The sequence below is a fragment of the Ranitomeya variabilis genome, chromosome 6 (assembly GCF_051348905.1).
Source record: "Ranitomeya variabilis isolate aRanVar5 chromosome 6, aRanVar5.hap1, whole genome shotgun sequence".
NCBI classification, from domain to species: Eukaryota; Metazoa; Chordata; class Amphibia; order Anura; family Dendrobatidae; genus Ranitomeya; species Ranitomeya variabilis.
Window position 1 is genome coordinate 563,121,740 of NC_135237.1, and position 23,630 is coordinate 563,145,369.

The window sequence follows — 23,630 nt, forward strand, 5'->3', positions numbered from 1 at the left end:
TCCAAAATCAATCAAAGGACGCATGCGGCGCAAAACGCAGCGTTGTGCATGCGTTTTGCTGCGTTTTTGTTTGCGTTGTGCGTTGCGGCGCCGACGCTGCGGCGCACAACGCAAATGTGAACGTAGCCTAACTGACCGCTATCTATAGTGTAACTGACCGCAATCTACAGTGTAACTGACCGTAATCTACAGTGTAACTGACCGTAATCTACAGTGTAACTGACCGCAATCTACAGTGTAACTGACCGTAATCTACAGTGTAACTGACCGTAATCTACAGTGTAACTGACCGTAATCTACAGTGTAACTGACCGTAATCTACAGTGTAACTGACCGCAATCTACAGTGTAACTGACCGCAATCTACAGTGTAACTGACCGCAATCTCCAGTGTAACTGACCGCAATCTACAGTGTAACTGACCGTAATCTACAGTGTAACTGACCGCTATCTACAGTGTAACTGACCGCTATCTACAGTGTAACTGACCGTAATCTACAGTGTAACTGACCGTAATCTACAGTGTAACTGACCGTAATCTACAGTGTAACTGACCTCAATCTACAGTGTAACTGACCGCTATCTACAGTGTAACTGACCGTAATCTACAGTGTAACTGACCGTAATCTACAGTGTAACTGACCGTAATCTACAGTGTAACTGACCGTAATCTACAGTGTAACTGACCGCAATCTACAGTGTAACTGACCGCAATCTACAGTGTAACTGACCGTAATCTACAGTGTAACTGACCGCAATCTACAGTGTAACTGACCGTAATCTACAGTGTAACTGACCGCAATCTACAGTGTAACTGACCGCAATCTACAGTGTAACTGACCGCAATCTCCAGTGTAACTGACCGCAATCTACAGTGTAACTGACCGTAATCTATAGTGTAACTGACCGCTATCTACAGTGTAACTGACCGTAATCTACAGTGTAACTGACCGTAATCTACAGTGTAACTGACCGTAATCTACAGTGTAACTGACCGTAATCTACAGTGTAACTGACCTCAATCTACAGTGTAACTGACCGCTATCTACAGTGTAACTGACCGTAATCTACAGTGTAACTGACCGTAATCTACAGTGTAACTGACCGTAATCTACAGTGTAACTGACCGTAATCTACAGTGTAACTGACCGCAATCTACAGTGTAACTGACCGCAATCTACAGTGTAACTGACCGTAATCTACAGTGTAACTGACCGCAATCTACAGTGTAACTGACCGTAATCTACAGTGTAACTGACCGCAATCTACAGTGTAACTGACCGCAATCTACAGTGTAACTGACCGCAATCTCCAGTGTAACTGACCGCAATCTACAGTGTAACTGACCGTAATCTACAGTGTAACTGACCGCAATCTACAGTGTAACTGACCGTAATCTACAGTGTAACTGACAGCAATCTACAGTGTAACTGACCGTAATCTACAGTGTAACTGACCGCTATCTACAGTGTAACTGACCTCAATCTACAGTGTAACTGACCTCAATCTACAGTGTAACTGACCGTAATCTACAGTGTAACTGACCGTAATCTACAGTGTAACTGACCGTAATCTACAGTGTAACTGACCGCAATCTACAGTGTAACTGACCGTAATCTATAGTGTAACTGACCGCAATCTACAGTGTAACTGACCGCAATCTACAGTGTAACTGACCGTAATCTACAGTGTAACTGACCGTAATCTACAGTGTAACTGACCGTAATCTACAGTGTAACTGACCGCAATCTACAGTGTAACTGACCGCAATCTACAGTGTAACTGACCGTAATCTATAGTGTAACTGACCGTAATCTACAGTGTAACTGACCGCAATCTACAGTGTAACTGACCGCAATCTACAGTGTAACTGACCGCTATCTACAGTGTAACTGACCTCAATCTACAGTGTAACTGACCGCTATCTACAGTGTAACTGACCGCAATCTACAGTGTAACTGACCGCTATCTACAGTGTAACTGACCGCAATCTACAGTGTAACTGACCGTAATCTACAGTGTAACTGACCGTAATCTACAGTGTAACTGACCGTAATCTACAGTGTAACTGACCGCAATCTACAGTGTAACTGACCGTAATCTACAGTGTAACTGACCGCAATCTACAGTGTAACTGACCGTAATCTACAGTGTAACTGACCGTAATCTACAGTGTAACTGACCGCAATCTACAGTGTAACTGACCGTAATCTACAGTGTAACTGACCGTAATCTACAGTGTAACTGACCGCTATCTACAGTGTAACTGACCGCAATCTACAGTGTAACTGACCTCAATCTACAGTGTAACTGACCGTAATCTACAGTGTAACTGACCGTAATCTACAGTGTAACTGACCGCAATCTACAGTGTAACTGACCGTAATCTACAGTGTAACTGACCGCAATCTACAGTGTAACTGACCGCAATCTACAGTGTAACTGACCGCAATCTACAGTGTAACTGACCGTAATCTATAGTGTAACTGACCGCAATCTACAGTGTAACTGACCGTAATCTACAGTGTAACTGACCGCAATCTACAGTGTAACTGACCGCAATCTACAGTGTAACTGACCGCAATCTACAGTGTAACTGACCGCAATCTACAGTGTAACTGACCGTAATCTACAGTGTAACTGACCGTAATCTACAGTGTAACTGACCGTAATCTATAGTGTAACTGACCGTAATATACAGTGTAACTGACCGCAATCTACAGTGTAACTACACTACACTAACTCCTGTGTGATACTGTCTGCTGAGCCGTGTATCTAATCCTGTCCTGTGTGATATTATCTGCTGAGCCGTGTATCTAATCCTATCCTGTGTGATACTGACTGCTGAGCCGTGTATCTAATCCCGTGATGCCCTGAGATGACTCTTCTCTTTCAGGTCTTCCCGCTCTGGTCGTGGCGATATCTGTCGGCTTCACCAAGGCGAAGGGCTACGGATCGGCCAATTAGTGAGTGATCTCCGCTGATTCTTTCTTGTGGTGAAATGTTTTCGCTGGGATTCTTCTTCCTCATCGTTTGCATGAAATGTATCAGTGTTTACAGGCACAGAGCACATTTCTCACATGATACAATGTATCAGTGTATATGTTGTCAGGCTCCTTCCAGACGTCTCGTGACGTTTTCTGATCTTTTTTATTGGTGGTTTACTCTGTCTGATATCATGGAAGTGATGTCTTTATGTAGTGACGTCCTGCTGATAAGCGTCCCTGCAGTGTAAAGCATGGAGGAGAGGCAGGGCCGCATATTCAGCCTCTGAAGCATTAGCTGGCGGACATTATACAATGCAGATACACTGGAGTCACTGATCATCCATTTGTTTTGGTGGAGCAGAGCTGCAGTGTAAAGTATGGAGCCGCCGATCAGACATATATAAAGACTGTGCGCCTCGACCTGATTCACCTAAGCTAAGCTGCAATACCTGACTCAACCTGTAGACAGGTGTGGCGCTGACTCTAGTGGAAGGCCGCCATGGTCTGTAACCTTAGACAACCCCTTTAAGTTGGGGAAGGCTGCAGAATAATCCCCTATCCTGTTATTACACAGACACTGAAAGAGGGATTTGTTGTAGTGTCTGTTATAGCTTTCAGTGGTACTGACCAGATGTAGCAGAGCTGAGTTTGTTGTCCATGTTGCTCTGCTGATGCCTAAGGGAGCGCCGTGACAAACTCGGCTCTGCTACATTTATAATCACTGCAGCGTGTAACGGCAGTGAAGCCATAATCGTAGGATGGCAGGGACAGATGTAGCAGAGCTGAGTTTGCCAGTATCGGTTCCATTAGCTCTGCTACATCTGCGTCCGATATGAGTGACTACATGTGAGTGGTCCGCAGTCCTCGCCTTCACTGCTGCTGGATGCCCCCACAAGGGTCTCCCCCATCACTCCTCACCTCTGGCTGCGGTGGGATCCAGGCTCCCGGCGTCCCCGGTGCCGCAGGTTCTGCAGGCGGCTCGCCCTCACTGCAGCGACATTCATCTTCCCCCCTGCAGCTCGCCGATGAGCTCAGCACTGACCCGCAGCGCCGCTGTGCAGGGGAAGCACGCTCGCCACTGATTGCCAATGCAGGGTCCAGTGTCCGGCTCTGCAGATTCGTTTGTTCCGGTCTTTTCCATGCAGAGCACCAGGAGCCTATGTGAGGAGTCTGCAGCTGTCTCCTGCTATAGTAATATTCCTGCATACATAGTGCCGCCATGTTGACAGTCACTTTGTGTAATAATATTCATCAGTAGCACAGACGGACCTCCATCTTGTGCTTCATGTGATGAACCCCCTACCTAAGGGCAGTAGTACATATAGTTACCCTACGCAGTGATTCACAGATCATACTGCCTTCTAGTCTCTTCTCTTAAATGTTGTACAGGAGACACAGATAGTACTGTCACCCTGTCTCTCCTTGTGACGTAGACATAGATAGTACTACCACACTGTCTTTTCTTGTGAAGTAGGCACAGATTGTACTACCACCCTGTCTTTTCTTGTGAGGTAGACATAGATAGTACTACCACCTTATCTCTTATTGTGACGTTGGCACAGACAGTACTACCACCCTGTCTCTCCTTGTGACGTAGGCACAGATAGTACTACCACCCTGTCTTTTCCTGTGAGGTAGGCACAGATAGTACTACTACCCTGCCTCTTCTTGTGAGGTAGGCACAGATAGTACTACCACCCTATCTCTCCTTGTGACGTAGACATAGATAGTACTACCACTCTGTCTTTTCCTGTGAGGTAGGCACAGATAGTACTACCACCTTATCTCTTATTGTGACGTAGGCACAGACAGTACTACCACCCTGTCTCTCCTTGTGATGTAGGCACAGATAGTACTACCACCCTGTCTCTCCTTGTGATGTAGGCACAGATAGTACTACCACCCTGTCTCTCCTTGTGACGTAGGCACAGATAGTACTACTACCCTGCCTCTTCTTGTGAGGTAGGCACAGATAGTACTACCACCCTGTCTCTCCTTGTGACATAGGCCCAGAGAGTACTACCACCCTGTCTCTCCTTGTGACATAGGCCCAGAGAGTACTACCACCCTGTCTTTCCTTGTGAGGGAGGCACAGATAGTACTACCACCCTGTCTCTTCTTGTGAGGTAGGCACAGATAGTACTACCACCCTGTCTCTCCTTGTGACATAGGCACAGATAGTACTACCACCCTGTCTCTCCTTGTGACATAGGCACAGATAGTACTACCACCCTGTCTCTCCTTGTGACATAGGCACAGAGAGTACTACCACCCTGTCTCTTCTTGTGACGTAGGCACAGATAGTACTACTACGCTGCCTCTTCTTGTGAGGTAGGCACAGATAGTACTACCACCCTGTCTCTCCTTGTGACATAGGCACAGAGAGTACTACCACCCTGTCTTTCCTTGTGAGGGAGGCACAGATAATATAGCTTTCTTGTCTTCTGAAAATGTCAGCACATGTTGTCCTTTTTTCCTGTCTTTCCCTGAACAGGGTGTAGCTACATATCGTGCTACCTCCCTGTCTCACCCTGCAAATAATTTAGGCACAAATAACACTGCCTACCTGTCATTGTACATGATGTAGTTACAGATAGTACTTGTACCTTGTCTCTGCCTAGGTCCAGATTACCATGGTCACTGTGGCCAATAACCAGTACAGATTAGATCATATGATTATTGATTTTCAGTTTATCCAGTTTATAACCATGTAATTGCCGTGTTCCTTTTCCCTCGACAATATGTGACTAGTCAGAATTGCTCCGGTCATTCTCACACTATAGAATTAGTATGAGAATCACCTGTGTAACTAGATCAATTTACTAGAGAATGGATCTAGTTATTGTTATATAGTTTATGGAATTACAGTATCATACATGGCGTGCCTGGAACGTGTGAATAGTCAGGGTGACTCTGGTCATTCTCACACTGGGTAATTACTATGAAAAATTGAGAATGACGTGTACCGTAATTTGATAACTGAATGCTGTAGTTTTTACTATTTACAAATAATGTATCATTATTATATAATGAATGTTTGGGGATTTGTGAGAACGTTCACAGTTACTTTTGTCATTCTCATACTGTGGAATTAACATGAGAATGACCTGTGTAATTTGGTCGAAGGCACGGAGTCGGTCATCTGCTGTAGTTTTTACTTTTCAGCTTATAAAACTAAGGTATCATTGTTCGATAATTACCGTTTGGTGATTTGTGAGCGCTTTCACAGTTAATCTGGTCATTCTCACTCGGTGGAATTAGTATGAGAATGACCTGCGTTGATTCTTATCATGCTCTAACTAAATTATAAGATTTACATCTTATTTAATAATGGTATCATAGTTGTGTAATGTTTGCATGGATGATGGGAAAATTCGGAGAGTTACTCCGGTCATTCTGGCATTTTAGAATTAGTATGAGAATGACCAGTGCGACTCTGTCCTATACTCGGGAAAACGTGATCTAGCCATTACTGTGCAGTTTATACAAAATAGCTGTCACGATTATGTAATCGCCGTGCATTCTATGTTTTAGGGATTTTAGAATGTTCAGGGTTACTCTGGTCATTCTCACTTTGTGGAATTAGGATGTGAATGTCCTGTATTTCCATATTTCAGGCTCTAGGTGGGATTGTCTAGTTATTGCATTCCAGATTATTAATAATTCAAATTTTATAGTATCAAGTTTTATAATTAGGTAAGTGCTTTGTTTTTGAGGGATACTCAGGTCATTCTCATAAAAATGACCAGCATAACTGATCCTATTCTCTAATTAGATGGTCTGGTTATGACAACACGGCTAATTTTTCAGTATCATTATGTAACAGCCATGTGGGTGGGAGAATAATCAGGGAGTCACTCTAATAACTTTTACTCTGTGGGATTGGAATGAGAGTGACCTGTAATGTTCTTTGAATTAGTGATCTAATTATTACTATACAACTTATCCAATCAAAAGTTCAAGAATTGTTATTAATTGCCATGCTTTTTTTTTTTTTTTAAGAATTGTCAGGATTACTGCGATCGTTCTCACACTGTGGAATTAGAATGAGAATGACCAGTTTAACGAATATTTATGCATTAAATAAGTGACATTGTTGTTATAGTATAGTTATTACTATACAGCTTTTACAGGTTAAATAAATGTTCTGTTTTCTGGGGGGGGTGAGAATATTCAGGGTTACTCTGGTCTCTGTAAAATTAGAGGAGAATGACCTGCACAACTAGTCCCATTCTCTAGTTAGATGATCTAGGTCTTCCTTTACTTCCCATTTCATAAAACTATAATAATGATGTCATGGCCATACTCTTTTAGCCTGAGAGGTGTGAGAATGGTCAGGATTTCCCAGGTCACTCTCACACCGGTGGAATCCGTATGAACTCTAAATGGATGATCTAGTTTTTGCCTTACTACTTGTTTCATAAAGTAACTCTATTATGTATTTGCTGTGTTCTTTTTCCCTGAAGGGTGTGAGAACATTCATGGTTACACCAGTGATGAGAATGACCTGGATAATCGACGTCAGTGCCCTAAATATCTGCTTGTCTATTTTTATTTTATTAACGGCTAATTCTTCAATTCTTTAATGGGTAAAATTAGACACTTCTTGGGAAAACAGGTTGCTTTGCAATTTACCTCCCTTTAAATATCTTTTGTGTTCTCAATGAGTTAGGGATTTTTAATATTTTTTTTTTTTAGTTTGCTTGTTGCCTAGACTACCGGCCACCCTTGCAGTGTCTCAACGGCGGCCAGTCTCATAGGAAAGGAGCAGAGCACCTGCAAGCTCTTTGCTATAGAGAATTTTTATCTTCAACTGGTCAGCTTCATTGCCCCTTCACTTCTCCGATTCTGCAGGAAAATCTGCCTCTGCTTGTAACATTGGAGAGACCACTGTTTGGTGCAACCATTCTGCTGATCTGCCCTCCGTTGCAGTGTGCCAGCAGTGGTCAGTCTCATAGGCAAGTGCAGGGACTTTTCTCTGTTTGCTATAGAGAATTGACAACATCAACTGGTCAAATTTATTGTCCCTTCACTCCTCTGATGCTGCAGTCAAATCTGCCTCTGCTTGTAACAATGGAGAGACCACTGTTTGGCCAGCTAAGAACCATTCCCCTGCTCCATGGTCAGTCAATTGGAAGTGCACATAAACTTGTCATGCAGCAAGCCAGGAGAAAAAGGAGCAGTGCTCTCCTGAAATAAGATGAGAAAATGATCATTATGTAACTCCTGTGCTCTGATTCCATGGAAGGTGTGAGAATACTCCGGTCATTCTCATACTGTTGCCTTAGTATGACAACAACCTGTGTAACATCTGTACATACTCCAGTTTGATGATCTACACAGTTTATGCAATAAAACATCACAATTGTATAATTGTAGCTCAGGGTTAGTTTCCCAGTGGTGCGGTGAGAATAGTCAGGGTTATTCCGGTCATTCTCAATTAGTATGAGAATGACCTGTGCTCCAAGAAGATGATCTCGGTCATGCTATACAGTTTATAAAATAAAAGCATAAGGATAATGTATCTGCCATGTTCTGACTTCCTGGAAGGCGTGAGATTATTTAGGTTACTCTCATTGGTCATTCTCACTCTGTTCCCACCCATTTTCGTGAAAATGATTTGTGACGCATCGAAATGGCTTGTGGTCATCAATTAGCCTTGACCACCATAGGACACATAGGAAAAGAGGATGATGATGTCCTCAGCCCATCCACATTGTGTCGTGCCCTGTATGGTCTGGCGGTATTATTTTAGTTTGTTTACAGAGGGATTTTCAATGTCACAAAACATCTCTTATGAAAGTGTGAGAATAATATTTAGCTTTGTGCACCATGTAGGGAGACGCGGCTGCCTGACATTGAATAATGACCTGCTTCGTGCCACGCCGTGCCACCGTATCAAACCTTTCCACTTGTTCAGCTTACAAATTGCCAAGAACACCTTATTTAGGTGGAAAGAATGGCGACATTAATCTTAATACGGGACTTAAAACCCGCGTGAGTGCTAGAATTAATTTATTAGCTGTCTTCAAGGTAGACTGAGTTTGCTCTGAGAAGGCGAAGGCCAATCATGATTTTGTTAAGATGCTCATTCCTCGGAAAATTACTTGGTTACATGTCCTTGGTCGGGGGTTTTGTTCTTTGCATATATTGTTTTATAGTTTAATGCTGAAAGTTCTCTGTACCAGGGTCAAAGCTGAGACACAGACATATGATCTGAGCCCAGGAGGGAAGTGCTTGTGAACAAATTCTTAAAATGTTGTGACATAGTGGGTGTGGTTTGATACAAGTGGGTGTGGCTTCAAGGATTATATTGTATGCAAACCTGCCCTTATGCTCGATGAAGGTAATCTGACATGTAAACCTGTCCTGCCAAGTAACACCATATCAAGCTACAGAGGCCCATCATAATGTCTTCATACGAAAACCAGGCAAGGTGTCCCCATAACTCAACAGCTGCACAACTGATACAAGCAGACACAATGCCCCCATAGCACGACCATAGCCCCTCCATAACCCAACCAAGCAAGGTGTCCCCATAACTCAACCGCACGACTCTCATACAAGCAGACACAATGCCCCAATAAGCACGACCATAGCCCCTCCATAACCCAACCAACCAAGGTGTCCCCATAACTCAACCGCACAACTCTCATACAAGCAGACACAATGCCCCCATAGCGCGACCATAGCCCCTCCATAACCCAACCAACCAAGGTGTCTCCATAACTCAACCGCACGACTCTCATACAAGCAGACACAATGCCCCCATAGCGCGACCAAAGTCCTTCCGTAACCCAACCAACCAAGGTGTCCCCATAACTCAACCGCACGACTCTCATATAAGCAGACACAATACCCCAATAGCATGACCATAGCCCCTCCATAACCCAACCAACCAAGGTGTCCCCATAACTCAACCGCACGACTCTCATATAAGCAGACACAATGCCCCCATAGTGCGACCATAGCCCCTCCGTAACCCAACCAACCAAGCTGTCCCCATAACTCAACAGCTGCACAACTGATACAAGCAGACACAATACCCCAATAGCACGACCATAGCCCCTCCGTAACCCAACCAACCAGGGTGTCCCCATAACACAATCTACCACTATAAGAAAGATACAGTGCCCCCACAAAGAGAAACCATTCATAACACAACCAGGCAAGGTGTCCCCATAAGTGTACCACTACAACACAGATGCGGTACCCCACAGTGAAATTATAGTACCTCCTTTACACAACCAGACACAATGCCCCATAAACCAATTGTAGTGACTCCATACCATAACCAGGCAAGTTATTCCCATAATTCAACTACAGTAACACTGTATCACAGCCAGACATGGTGCCCCCATATCGCAATAGTGGTGCCTCCATACTACAAGTGAAGTGTCCCCATAACACCATCACTGTCTCTGTAGCATGACCAGACACAGTGCCCCAGTAGCACAATGATAGTGTCCCCATAACACAACCATTGTACAACTGTATCACAGCCATACACAATGCTGCCATGGTGCAACCCAAGGGCCTCCATAACACAACCGGACAAGGTGTCCCTCCTGCCAGGAAACACAGGCGCAGTACTGCTCACATAGCAGAACCACAAAAACTCTGTACTACAGTGGACCCAGTGACAAAGCTTGTCACCCCACTGCAAAATCTTAAACAGCCCCCTAAATATTATGGACCAAAAAGGAAACTTTTGGGCTCCCTTGGACATCTGCCACCTCTGCCCCCACTATAGCGACTTCCCTGATCTTACCATAAGAGTAAATAGATTGTGTGCGTTCAGCCTCTCCCGAGCTTGTTCTCTCCCTGCTCCATCACATCGCGGCACAGAAAACCTGAGCGTCACATCGGCTTTCACTGCCCGGACATCTGTCACTGCAATATTGGCTTTGGCCCTGGAGCAGAAACAATTGACCGGGGTCAGCTGTCTGGGATCTCATTGGCATTCAGGCGGTAAAGTCTGGACTCTTGGCACGGCGCTGGAAAACCTTTCATCTCGGTGCCAGCGATGCTCACAGTAGTCATTTTGCTGTCAGCCCACATGAAGGAGAGATACATTGTGTTTTCACGGTGTCTGCTGTGAGCGGGGTGAGGGCTCATCAAATGTTCACAACAGTTTACCTGGAAAGAAAAGCGCGTAGAGACAAACCGCTCTGACAGTGGCGAGAAAACAGTTCTCTGCGGTAGAAGAAGACCTGATGTTTGATGGAGGTCAAACGAGAGCGCCCAAGGTTCTTGGCCATTGTAAAGTCCGCACACTCTCGACATGTTGTGTCTGGGTTTTGTCGTTGTAGTTTGTTACTTTGTGTAATGTAGAATATTTATTTCATTCCTGGAAAAACTCAACAAGCTGCTGTTGATGGATCTTTTGTTTTATGCCCTCGTTTTTAATCCAGAGTCTATAAGTGATGAGGCTGTATGGCGCATTCTTGGTGCCTATCTGGTTCATTCTAGAGCCCACGGATCAGTCATCCACAGAGGTGCCACTAAGGTCTCTGCTGGGACTCTCATTGCCCTGATGCAATAAATTTGCGCATATATTGAGTCTTCTAGCATCGCGCTCTTAGCCACTTCTTGCCTGATTCATATCCTGAAATATTTCCAGTTCAGGTCCAGACAAGTCTGACCTGATGGACCTCCTGTGATACAGATAGAAGAAGTCTTATTGTAATTCTCACAGTTTTGATTGAAATCAGAGACTGAAAAGTATCCGAGGAGGATGAGATGAAATTCGTGGAGAGCGGAAGGTCAGAACTCTTTCTATTCTACGGGATGACGCTCTTCTCTGTCTCTTGCAGTTGCTGGCTGTCTCTGGAAGGAGGTCTCCTCTACGCATTCGTGGGCCCGGCCGCTGCTGTAGTTTTGGTATTTTTCTTGATGAATCCTCCTTATTGCTTTTTCTTTACCAAATCATTGAGATGCATCAGACTTAAGGCGCCCGAGAGCAGAAATTGGGGGAAAACTCCAGTAATGCTCCATTTTGGAGGCAATGATGTTAATAAATTTACTAACCCATAAACCTGCTACTGAAATCCCTGCTCTGTGAGGTCCCCATATAGCATTATAGAAGGTCATTCTTAATGCCAGGCTGAAGGGGGCATCGCAGCGGGTAATTGGAGCGGTTGGGTCCCTACCGAAAAATTGGTGACCGGCCCCACCTACGATCTACCATGTGCCTTTTATAATATTGGTGTCTTATGCTGGAAGAGGCAGCATCGGGATTCCTCATCCACCATAACCTGGGTCTGACGACTATTTTTGCCTCCCATATGGTTAAAGGAGTTTTACTGAATTTCCCCCAACTGCAGTTTGTTTATTTATTTATTTTAAAATATTCTTTAATCACCTTCCCCGGGTCCAACACAGAGTCTCCTCCTTCATTCCCAATGTTTGCTACTTTCTGCACATTGACAGCGCTGCAGCCGATCGCTGAGCTCAGCAGCTTATGACGTCAACTAGGGGCTGAGCTCAGTTATTGGCTGCGGCGTTGCCGATATGAAGTTGGTGTCACATGTAATAACAGACACCGTGGCAGCAGCCTAGACTCTGCGTTGGACCTGGGGAGAGTGATTAAACCCAGGGGTTGATTTTTTTTAAATAAATTACAGCACAGGGCACAGAGGTTTTCCAAAGTCTAAAAACCCTTTTAAGTCTACCATGTAAAAACAATTATAGGAAAGATAGAATTATAACTAACAGCATAATAAAATGGTATTATGATTACTAATAATAACAGCAATATTATTAATAATAACAATGCTACAAATAATAGTAAAACTACTAATAACAATATAATTAATAATAATAATAATAATAATAATAATAAATATTGATACAAATAATAGTAAAATAATAATACTACAAATAATAATAACAATATTAATCATACAAATAATTCAAATAATAGTAGTAATAATAACATTAATAATACAATAATAACACAATTATGAATAGTGTTACAATAATAGCACTACTACTACTACTAATATTAATAATAATAATAATAATAATAATAATAATACTGATAACTATAATTGTAATACTACCACTAATAATAACAATATTAATCATAACATAACAATACAAATAATAGTAATACTACTACTAATAATAATAATTAAACTATTAATAATACAAATAATAGTAATAGTAATAACATTAATATTAAAATAATAATATTTTGAATAATACTACACAGAATAGTCATACTACTACTAATAATAATATTAATAATAGTAACAAAAATATAATTATTAGCCTCACACCTAACTGCACCGAAAAAAAAAATTTGGACCAGGATATACTAAGCTCTGCACCATTTCCAGCGCAGGCCGTGAAGCTTTACTGGAAAGATTGAGATTGCTGACAAGTATGTCATATCAAGGTGCTCATATGGGCACTGGACACGGCCACTGTCATCTTGTGTTTTAAAGAGTGAACGTTGTTTTACTTTTTCTTTACATAAATCAGTAATACACATAAAAGAAAGAAACTTTGGTAATATATCTTATCAGAGAAATCTGCTTCTTCCTTCTCCTGGGCTGATCTTTCATTCTCATTTCATGGGGTAAAATGTGTCTTCAGTGAATACAGATTTTGCGATTACTGAGATAGGAGGTGACAGTTGGTGCTCATAAAGTTCTATGGAGTTGTTTCAGGATAACTCCTGTATCGTCCTCCAGCTACTCCACCTCTCCATAGAACCTTAAGAGCACCAATTGTCATCTCTTATCTCAGTAAAGGGAAAATCTGTCTTCCCTCATGTCAGATTTTACCCATGAATTGAGAGTGAGAGATCAGTCCGGGAAGAGAAAACTTTGATTTCTCTAATAAGACCTATTGCAAAGTTTCTTATTTTTACTCGTACTATTGATTTACAAAATAAAAATTGAAACAAAGGTTATTCTAGAACAAGCAGTGGATCCTGTAGAAGTCATCTCAAAGGAACTGGGGATCAATTGGAAATAATCTGGTCGAAGCCGAAACAAGAGTCTGTGACTCAATAAGTAGCGAGATGATTAAAAATGATCTATCAGGGACATCAGGATAAATCTAGAAATGGTAATAGAGTAATAGAATAACTGTCTAGTTCAGAACAGACAAAAAAAAGGTCTAAAGTTTCCATCTGGACTCATCTAGAAGAGGCAGAAAAACTGGGAGGAAAAAGGGGAATGGTAGAAAAACGCCAAGTGTGGGATCTTGGCTCCACTCACTGTAACGATCATAGAGGTCATTTGACCCCAAATAACCTTGAAGTTTAAGTGGTTCCACCAAGATTGACCTAGAAAACGTTACCTAGAAGTGGTCGCTGAACATTTAAGAAAATAATGTAGAAGTGCTTCTACTTGGAACAGTTTACAGACGTAAACGTGGTTCTAAGTAAAGAGTGTGGTGGTGAACATGCCCCCATTACGTATCAGAAATAGAATGAGGTATTGCAGATGTTTCCACATGGAGGATTATGAGTTAAGAATAAAGTGTATAGTAATCCGATTTACGAAATCTCGAATAAACTATGACGAAGCAGGACATGAACTTTGTGCAGATCCAGGTTCCATCTAAATCCCACGAGGAATGCTGTTTCTTTTTTATTTTTAAGAATATATCTTATGTATTTTTTTTTTCTTCCCTTTAGGTCAACATGGTCATCGGAATTCTGGTGTTTAATAAACTTGTTTCAAAAGACGGCATAACGGACAAGAAGCTCAAGGAGCGGGCCGGGTAAGTCCACTGTCCATGTGTCTTAGAGCAGATGCTATGAGCAATAACCAGATTGTGATCAGTGACAACAGAAGGTGACCCGAAAAATGGCACAAAGATATCTCAATATCATGTCTTATAAGATACATTGTAGACCGGAGTCTACATAATGCAGAGCATCGCTCCCATGCGCAGCCCCTTCACCCTTGTGACATTACTAATTAGTCATCATATACCTATAAATAAGAAAACAGCTTGCATAGGACTCTTTGTAGCTTGTCAGCTTTGCTGTGTAGACTTGGACATCGCCAGCAGAGCGTATTAGATTCAATAACTGCTCCTATGTCTACTGGAGCAGTCACAGTAGTAATAATATGCGTTATGGGGGCAGATAAGACTCCGTATGCCACTTTCCTGGGAATTGTAGTAGTCCATCTCTCTATTATTTTGCATTCATTGTAGCTGCAATAACACACATGCTGTTGCACCATCTACGCTGAGAAGCATGGGGACAGTATAAAACAAATCTACAGTATTCGTACCACTTAATATAAAAGTATCTTCACTGACAAGACTTGAAGACGTTCCGTCAACCCAACACTACAGTTACACAAGATGGACTTTTCTTCCTTACATACATCTGGTTATTGATCATATTTTGTGTAAATATTCTAGAATCCTTAGAAGTAACGATTTTGCCACCTCCCGTGATGATATGAATTGTTTTACTGGTGTTGGAACACAGTTTGGACACAAACGTTAAAGAAGCAGAATCTAACTCTATCGCTAGGGGACCTAAGTTATATCGAAACCTTCTTATAACTCATTACAGCAGATACATTTGGTGAAGAATTCACAACTGATTATCATAACCACGGGTACGTAGCACGCAGGCCATGGGCCACTAATTTCTGAAGTCCAATGCTTTCATGAATGGGAATGCGAAGTGATTGCACAATATAGGCTGAATTGACTCACTCGAAGGGTTTGTCCAACTCTGTTATTGATAATCAGTGGGGCTGTTGGAATCCCACTGATTTGATACTGATGACCTACCACAAAAGTATAACCCCAGGCAGCCCCTTCTAAGATCAAACATCCTGAAAAGTTGACGAATACATGTGTGTTTCTCCAACCCTGAAATTGGAAGATAAGTCCAGTCACTTGTACCAACCAAAACTTAGCACAAAGTTTAACCAAAGAACATGGTTATTTTCACTCTTACCTTGTTTTTGGTCATCCATTGTCCCATCAGGAAGTCCTAAGGTTTTGGAAAGTAATCAACTATTGCTTTACTAAGTTGACTCCTTGTTTTTCAACAAGCCCTCACCACCAATCAAAATTTTTGAGAAGGAATATGTTTGTTTCTTAATCCTTTAGACTTCTAAGGAGCCTAAGGTTGTCCCTCGAGCCCTGTGTTCCCTGTTGAGAGTGCTTATCAAGAGTAAGAAGTCAATGACCCTCAACTTGACCAGTGGTATATGTTGGGGCGATTAGATGATCCTACAGTTCTATGACTCATTCAACCAACCCATTGGTTCACTAACTTGACTCGCTCATCATCAATGAGCTTTGCCTTGCTGCAACGCTTTGCCAAAGAGGTGCAACAGACCCCCTAAAAGATCAAGTTAATAAGTGTTCCACCATTTTGAGCTTGAGTTACAGCCTACAGGACTACTTTTATAAATATCAATGTTGAAGTTTCTCTAGAACCATTTTCTGAAGGCCGTCCAGAGTTCTCAACATATTAAACCTTTTGGGTTAAGTGGGTTATTCAGCTTTAGAAAATCTTGACTGCTTTCTTCCAAAAACATCACTACATCTGTCCATTGACCTTGTCTGGTGTTACAACACAACTCCATTGGAGTGATTTACACAAAACCTGTGGCCATGAACTGTTTTTGGAAGAAAGAAGTCAAGTACTCTCGGAACCCCTTTAAATGTAAAATAGAGTTTAATCTCGTAGATTAAACCACATGGTCTACTGTATGTCCACGATGAGAATTTTGAGCAGTACTATATTTTGTAAACTATAGATTATTTTATAATTAGTTGGGTGCAAAAAAACATATTTTTATTTGCTTTTGGATCACATTCTCCTTTCATCACACGGACATGATTTCAGTCTGCCTTACCATAGATATGTAAACATTTTCTGAAGGACTCAGAAAGGTCAAAAAATAGTGAAATGACCCATCATAATGGAGCAATAATACCTGTGAACAACCGCTTACGTGTTTATCTAGAAGATGTTTACCCAGCCTGAAAGGAATGATCGGGGATGAAAAATAACTCAGAAAATGTCAAAACCTTTGTGTTCATATCATCATTGGACATAAATAAACACCCGATGAAGGACATAAGTGATGACAGGGCCTCATGTTCTAGGCTTTCCATCACTCATCTAAGAGGTTGTGCGTAGATCAGTGCTCACAGAATTGTGTTGTGTTGGAGATCTTAAAGTCTTACATTGATTTACCCATTAGGATTTATAAATACTTGTCTCTTATTTTCCCTCTACGCTGAGAATTTAGATGACGGAACTCAGTTCCTAGAATTAACTTTAATGCAAGTAAACGTTCAAAACATCTTTGTTTTCAAAAGAAAACTGTGGGTCTGAAGGAGCTTAATCCCTTATTGATGTCCTCAACTGTGGAAAAAAATCTCACATTAAATCATTTAAATGGCTGAAAATCCAGATTGAATAAGGGTTTCATTTGAAAAACAAAAAATGGGATCTAGTGGTTAGAGGTGAGAACTCTTCTTTAGTGTGAAATTGAATTATTCTCAAATTTTAAGGTCAGGCAAACAGTTAAGAAAAGTAATAACATATTACCTAATCTATAACCTGTTTTGCTGTCCTCGTATCCGGCTGTCCGATTCTCTCAACCTCTTCTTATTTTTTCATTTCCTTATTTCACACATCCTCATCAGCCTCTTCACTCCAGTCCATGGCTTCTGGCTTGACAGGACCACTGACGTTTTTGTGCTCTGTGCTGTCGTGGTTCATGTCATGACGTTACAACGTGCGACACACAAGTGACAGAATGACACATAGTGACATCAGAGATATAGTCGAGTCAGCAGCCGTGGCCTAGAGTAAAGAAGCTGAAGAGTTTACATTTAGCAAGGAAAGGAGAAAATAAGAGGAGTGGAGGACCAGACGGCGGGCTATTCGGATGGTGGGACAAGTGAACGATGGTGTAAGGAACATTCAATTCTCATCGATGTTCAACTTTGCCGTGAATCGAATTCTCCTATAATATCCACTCAAGTTCATCAAATCTACTCTTGACTCTTCAAACCCTAAAAGTTTTGGATCAAATTCTTCTCAATATATAACGTTGTGTTAGCAGCTGAAAGATCTGTAGTGGATTCATGTTTGGAACTTTTCAGACCCAATAATTCGAACAGATTTTATATCCAATACCATGATGTCATCTAATATAAACAGCTGTTTAGGACTCCTTAATCCTAAACAAAAGATTAAGAAGCCAAAAACCTTCATGTTGCTTTGACAGCTGGTAGAACAGTCTTGCTTTTTTGTATCAGGCTCCTCTAAACCAGAAAGTTTGGGATCCAATTCTTCACAATTAAGTTGTGTTAGCAGCTGAAAGATCTGTAGTGATTTTGTGTTTGGAACTCTTCAAACCCAATAACCCAAACAACTTTTAGATTCAATACCATTATATCATCTCATATGAACAGCTGGGAAAACATGGTGGTCCCATGGTTAGGTCTCTGCAAACCTCTTAATCTTTCATGTTGCATCGACAGCTAGTAAAATAGTCTGGCTTTCTTAAACTGGTCTCTCCAAACCCTCAAAAATTAGGCAAATAATCCTCAATCTATCAAGTTATTGAGACAGCTGGAAGGACTGGGGATATTTGATGTTCTGGACTCTTCAAAGCCAATAGAACAAACTGTTTTGGGTTCCGAAACTCCTCATTCTATCATGTTTCAAGTAGAAGACCTGCGTTTGTCCCTTGTTTAGGACTTCTCAAACCTAAAAATCCTAAATGTTTTGACCCTTTAGACTGGTATCACACATCCATGTTTTTATGGTCTGAGTAGGAACTGTAATATGGATTGGCTGCTTGTATTCTGAGTTGGGGTTAGAAGACCTACGAACAGCCACTACATTCTTGGATCGTGACTCACGGATGTGTGAGATCAGCCTTACTTTTTCATGTTGCATTGACAACTGGTAGAAGTGTGTTGGTCTCATGTAAAGGTCTTGGAATCTCAATACGTTTTTAGGACCAATCCCCCTCAATCAGTCACATCCTGTTAACAGCTGGTAGGATTGGGGAAGTCTTATGTCTAGGATTCAAGAGAAAATCATCAATGAGACATGGCACAGGTTTGCTGTACTTTATCTGCTGAAGATTGTCAAACTTTATCAACAGTAAACATTTTGGATCTGGCCAAGGTCCAACCAGATCTAACATTAGCTCCAGTAAGATTAGATTTCTAAAATTGAATTACAAAAACAATAAAGAAAAACAAAATGGAAATTGTATCTATACAATTGATCTCTGACATTAATCTGCACCATTTTTTATATCTTGTTCTTTGTATTTCATTTTTATAAATATTTTATTAAAATGGTTGTTTTTTGGATGTCATGAGAAATTTAAGAAAAACATATTTCATGCTCAAACATAATAATAAAAAAATGCTTTATCTCTAGAAGATGCAAACTAATAAACTAATTTTAGGTCAACTTTTTAGAGTCTAGAAAGTTGAACGCTTTGACTTTTTTTTTGCAATGATTCTACTTGTCTGTAAAACTCTCACTTCACCATTTTACCATTTCACCTCTTCATAAATAAGTAACATTAAAAAAGTTTTGAATTTAAGATTATGTTCGGAGCTCAAAATCCAAACTGTTTTCCAACCAGTGGCGGCCAACTCGGTAATTAACCTGATATTTATTAGATGTCGAGCTTAGAATGTTAAGTAGATGTTTTGTAGATAAGATTACATGAAATTTTGTGTATCCGGTGTACCACGTCTACATGGGACCAGCAATGGACAGACCCAAAGACAGAAAATGGAAAGAACGGTTACCTTATGACTTTTCTTTTCATAGGTTCTGGTTCTCTACAGTCACTTTTTAGGTTGTCATAAATTTTAAAAAATTCCAACAATATTGGGCACATTATATTTTCGAAACTACGTCCTATCGGTTGTTGCTGGTTTCCTGTTTTCGTGTTGCACTGCAATAAACCGGTAGACTTTTCACAATACATGATGTCATTGCTGTGGTTCGATTCCCCGGTGCATTTGCCAAACGGTACCATTGTGTCCTCAGTTAACCTCTTCACTCCTGAGAGCCTCCTTTTTTGACACTGTGAGAACTTCCAAGGGCCAAGTGCGTTGACGATGTTATTATTCGACAGTGCCCTCAACTTACTTGCCGAACCTCGTTAAAGTGTCTCTTTGTGTTCGTAAATTCACATGTTCTTCTGAGAGGAGGACTCTTAAAGTTCACAAGTACTTTACATTCAGTCGTAGTCCACATTCCTCAGCTACTTCATTTAGTTTATTAAAGAAAGCCTTTAATTAAAAGTTAAGCTTGTTCTTAAGACATGAAAAGAAGCATTGTCCATGCAGAATCCGGAGAGGTGCTGTCGCTGTTTGGTCCATTCTGTAGAATAGGCTAATGACTCAGGGGTGAAGGGGTGAACAGAGCATGGGGCACCTGTTTTGTTTTGTGGGTTTTTTTTCAATGCACTGAATATTAAGCAAGATCCACTTTGTTTATGACATGTTTAATATAGAAGAGACCGAAAGTCGACTGTATGAGTCAAGATGAGTATATGGAGCCAGCGGATCAAGGTTTAAAGGTCTTGTTTGTGTGGAGGAAAAAAACATGTTAAAAGGGTTTTCGGTGTATTTTTTCCATGGCCCATTAGTGTCCCTATTATGAGAAATTTGCTATTGAGTCCGGGATCAGTCTGTACATGCCCTCCTCTCTCTCAGAAACTTGTCCAGATCTGATCTCTGTTCAAGGGTCGTGTGACGTTAAATATTGGACTATCCCTTGAAGAATGTTATGGCCTTGACATGAGAAAAAATAACAAGTGTTTTAGCAGTACTGCTGCCGCTTTTTTCTCTCTCCTATTACTATTATATTCCTATAAATAATAGTAACAAAACTGTTATACATTTTTTAAAAATAATTTTGTCCATTGTAGAAGTTATGAAACTTTGGACATCACGCTATTAGGGCATTAGTCTTAATTCCAGTATAAAAAAAATTGAATGTAAGTGGCTTCCAGACCCCTGATTTTCCGCAGTTTATTTGCTTTCCTTTAGTTGCATTGATATCAAAACATGCTCATTTGGAGTACAGATGATGGCAGTGATGGGTCTTCTCTGCACCTGAGTCTCATTGACTCAGGGGATAAGCTGCAGGAGGTTGTTCCGATGAGCACAACACTCAGAGGAGATCAGTGCTGAATAGTGGTGAGTGAGTATGCTCGAGTTTCTCCAAGCATGCTCTTGTGGTCTCCGAGCATTTTGGCGTGCTCGGAGATTTAGTCAGCTGTGTCAACTTAAACCAAATCTCCGAGCATGCCAAAATACTCGGAGACCACCCAAGAAACTCCAGTAACGAGCATACTCGCTCATCACTAGTGCTGACCTATCACTGAGAAATCCAGGAACTAGGTCACCAGATGTCCTACTTTTCGCAATGTTCTTAGTGCAGAAAAATCACAACGTTTTGGCCATGCAGGGCCTTTATCTCTTTTTCAAGGGTTTGATAAAAGGACCGCTGCTGCCCAAACTTTGTGAGTTTTCTGCACTGAGAAAGTTACCAAAGAGAGAACATCTGGTGCTCTGGATCCAGGATTTCTCTGTATTCCTGCAACCATCTGGAGGGCAGCATCGGGTGTCATTGGACAACAGAATGGTGCACAGGACACTTCTTTTGCAAGTATAAGTTACCTATCACTGCCACCATCGGTGTTCCAAATGCTTACCTTCTGATATCATAGCAGAGACCATAAAAAAGTTGGGGTTTATAAGCCACTTACATGGAATTTTTCCCCTAATAAAGTGATTTGCAAAGTTTCACAGCATAAATTTTAAAATAAAAAAATGAAAATGTATTTAATCTTTAAAAAATAAAATTCTGGAACAGAGATTAATCCAACTGACCAGCAGAGAGTTTAAAAAAATTAACGAGATTTTGAAAAGTCTTTTCCAATAATTGATGAGCATTTGCTGCATTTTTTTCCCCTAATTACTGGATTCTACCATATCTACTTCTAAACTAAATTTTAAATATTAATAGGGACTCATCAATCCTAAAATCAACCCTAAAAATGTCTACAAATTCCCAATAACAAGAGCCTTTACATAAGCTTCAACCTGTATTTTCTTCTACATAAAAGCGCCTGTTTTTTTAGGGAAGTTGTGTGTTCTTCTCAATTTTTTTCAGCGAAAGAGTTGCTTGGTCTCTTCAATATTAAATTCCCCAATCCCATTGGTGAGCCGCCAAGATTTGAATCTGATGGAACTTTAAGATCTGTAGCTTTACCAGACTTAAAGTGGAACCAAACTCAAAAAAATATGCTAAATTCTGAAGTTAAGTCTAAATGTTTAATTGATATTAAATCATAATGGTTACTGAAGATGTTCTATAGCCTGGAATTTTCATTTCAGATTTTGCTGCTTTGGAGGTTGTTGTAATTTTGTGTCTCTTTGGTGAGCAAAAAATAATTCCCAATGGTTACCCGACAGAAGAAAAGTTGGTTTTCCATAAAACTTACAACTCAAAACCATTCAAAAACAACAACCGTATGTTCTAATTCATTAGTCATTTCCATCAAAGTTTGTGTGTTTTTGCTTCATGTGTTCATGGTTTCTATCTTTTTTTTTAGGTATGCTTTTTTAATCATAAAATTATAGATTCCATTTTTGAGGTTTTTGTTACAGCCCAACTTTTCTTCTATTTATGTAATGTCTCGAGATATCTAAAATTCTGGCAGCCTCCGATAAGCAAACGATGAGAAACCACGAGTAAACAAAATGTTTTGGTTTGGTTCTTCTTTAAGACCCGAAATGTTGGTTGTCAGTAGATACTGCTCTTTATTTTCTGTTTTCAAAGCAAATCTTTTGTTTTTGTTTCAGTATTTTTGATTTTAATTGCAGTCAGATGACAATGCCTCTATATGGCATGACCCTCAAATGTTCCAAGTGTGGCGTAGTCTCCTCAGCAGAAGTATCGGCCACAGCCACCAGTAACGCCATGTTAGTTTTTCTAATTTTCGTCTTCTTTGTTTTCTCTTTCTTTTCTTTGTACATTTGTTTGTTTTGATCCGTTATTTTTTTTTCCTGTATCATTGCCCTCCTTTTATTTTCTTTCTAAACTTTGTATGTATTTTATTTTACTTTTGCGCTCAACAGCCATGCAATGTTCAAAATGTTCGTTCATTAACATCTGTCCTAAAACATTTTTGGGTTCACTTGCTGTTTCCAAAGTCGTACCACATTATTATGACCACCGCTGACATATGCAAGGGATACAATTGGGGATTCATTGTAAAAAGGATCAAGACTTTGGTTCTCCGTATTGTTATCATGGTGATCAATGGTGGCTTTTTTTTGTGCTTTCTTGGAAGACATCATAAGGTCTTGTTGGAGGCATGTGCATTGAACTTTATTGATGTAATAAAGATTAATGCTTTGTATGGAACATATCGTATCTCTCCATGTTCATCTCATTTTTATGGTGTAGATGACCAAGGACTGTGTGTATGTGTGTTTTTAATTTTGGATTCCCAATGTTTGTGCTGTGTGAATGTCGATATATATACAAAGGACCCAAAACGAAAGATTTTAGAATTACAAGTTTCTTAAGTTTTTGATCTCATTTCTACGTCAGTAAAGCATAAGCATTAACAGTAAAAAA

The 23,630-nt window shown here is 40.7% G+C and overlaps 1 protein-coding gene across 10 annotated transcripts in view; it reads left to right on the forward strand.

The window, feature by feature from the left end:
• Positions 1–23,630, forward strand: part of ADGRB1 (adhesion G protein-coupled receptor B1) — a 478,004-nt gene that overhangs the window by 401,428 nt on the left and 52,946 nt on the right. For 4 of the 10 annotated variants that reach the window (XM_077271339.1, XM_077271330.1, XM_077271332.1 and 1 more), the window contains exons 21-24: positions 2,896–2,965; positions 11,803–11,869; positions 14,640–14,725; positions 22,850–22,969. In XM_077271339.1, the coding sequence (XP_077127454.1) occupies positions 2,896–2,965; positions 11,803–11,869; positions 14,640–14,725; positions 22,850–22,969 (343 nt within the window). The remainder of the gene's footprint in view (positions 1–2,895; positions 2,966–11,802; positions 11,870–14,639; positions 14,726–22,849; positions 22,970–23,630) is intronic. The other 6 variants (XM_077271331.1, XM_077271334.1, XM_077271336.1 and 3 more) reach the window with 2 other exon arrangements.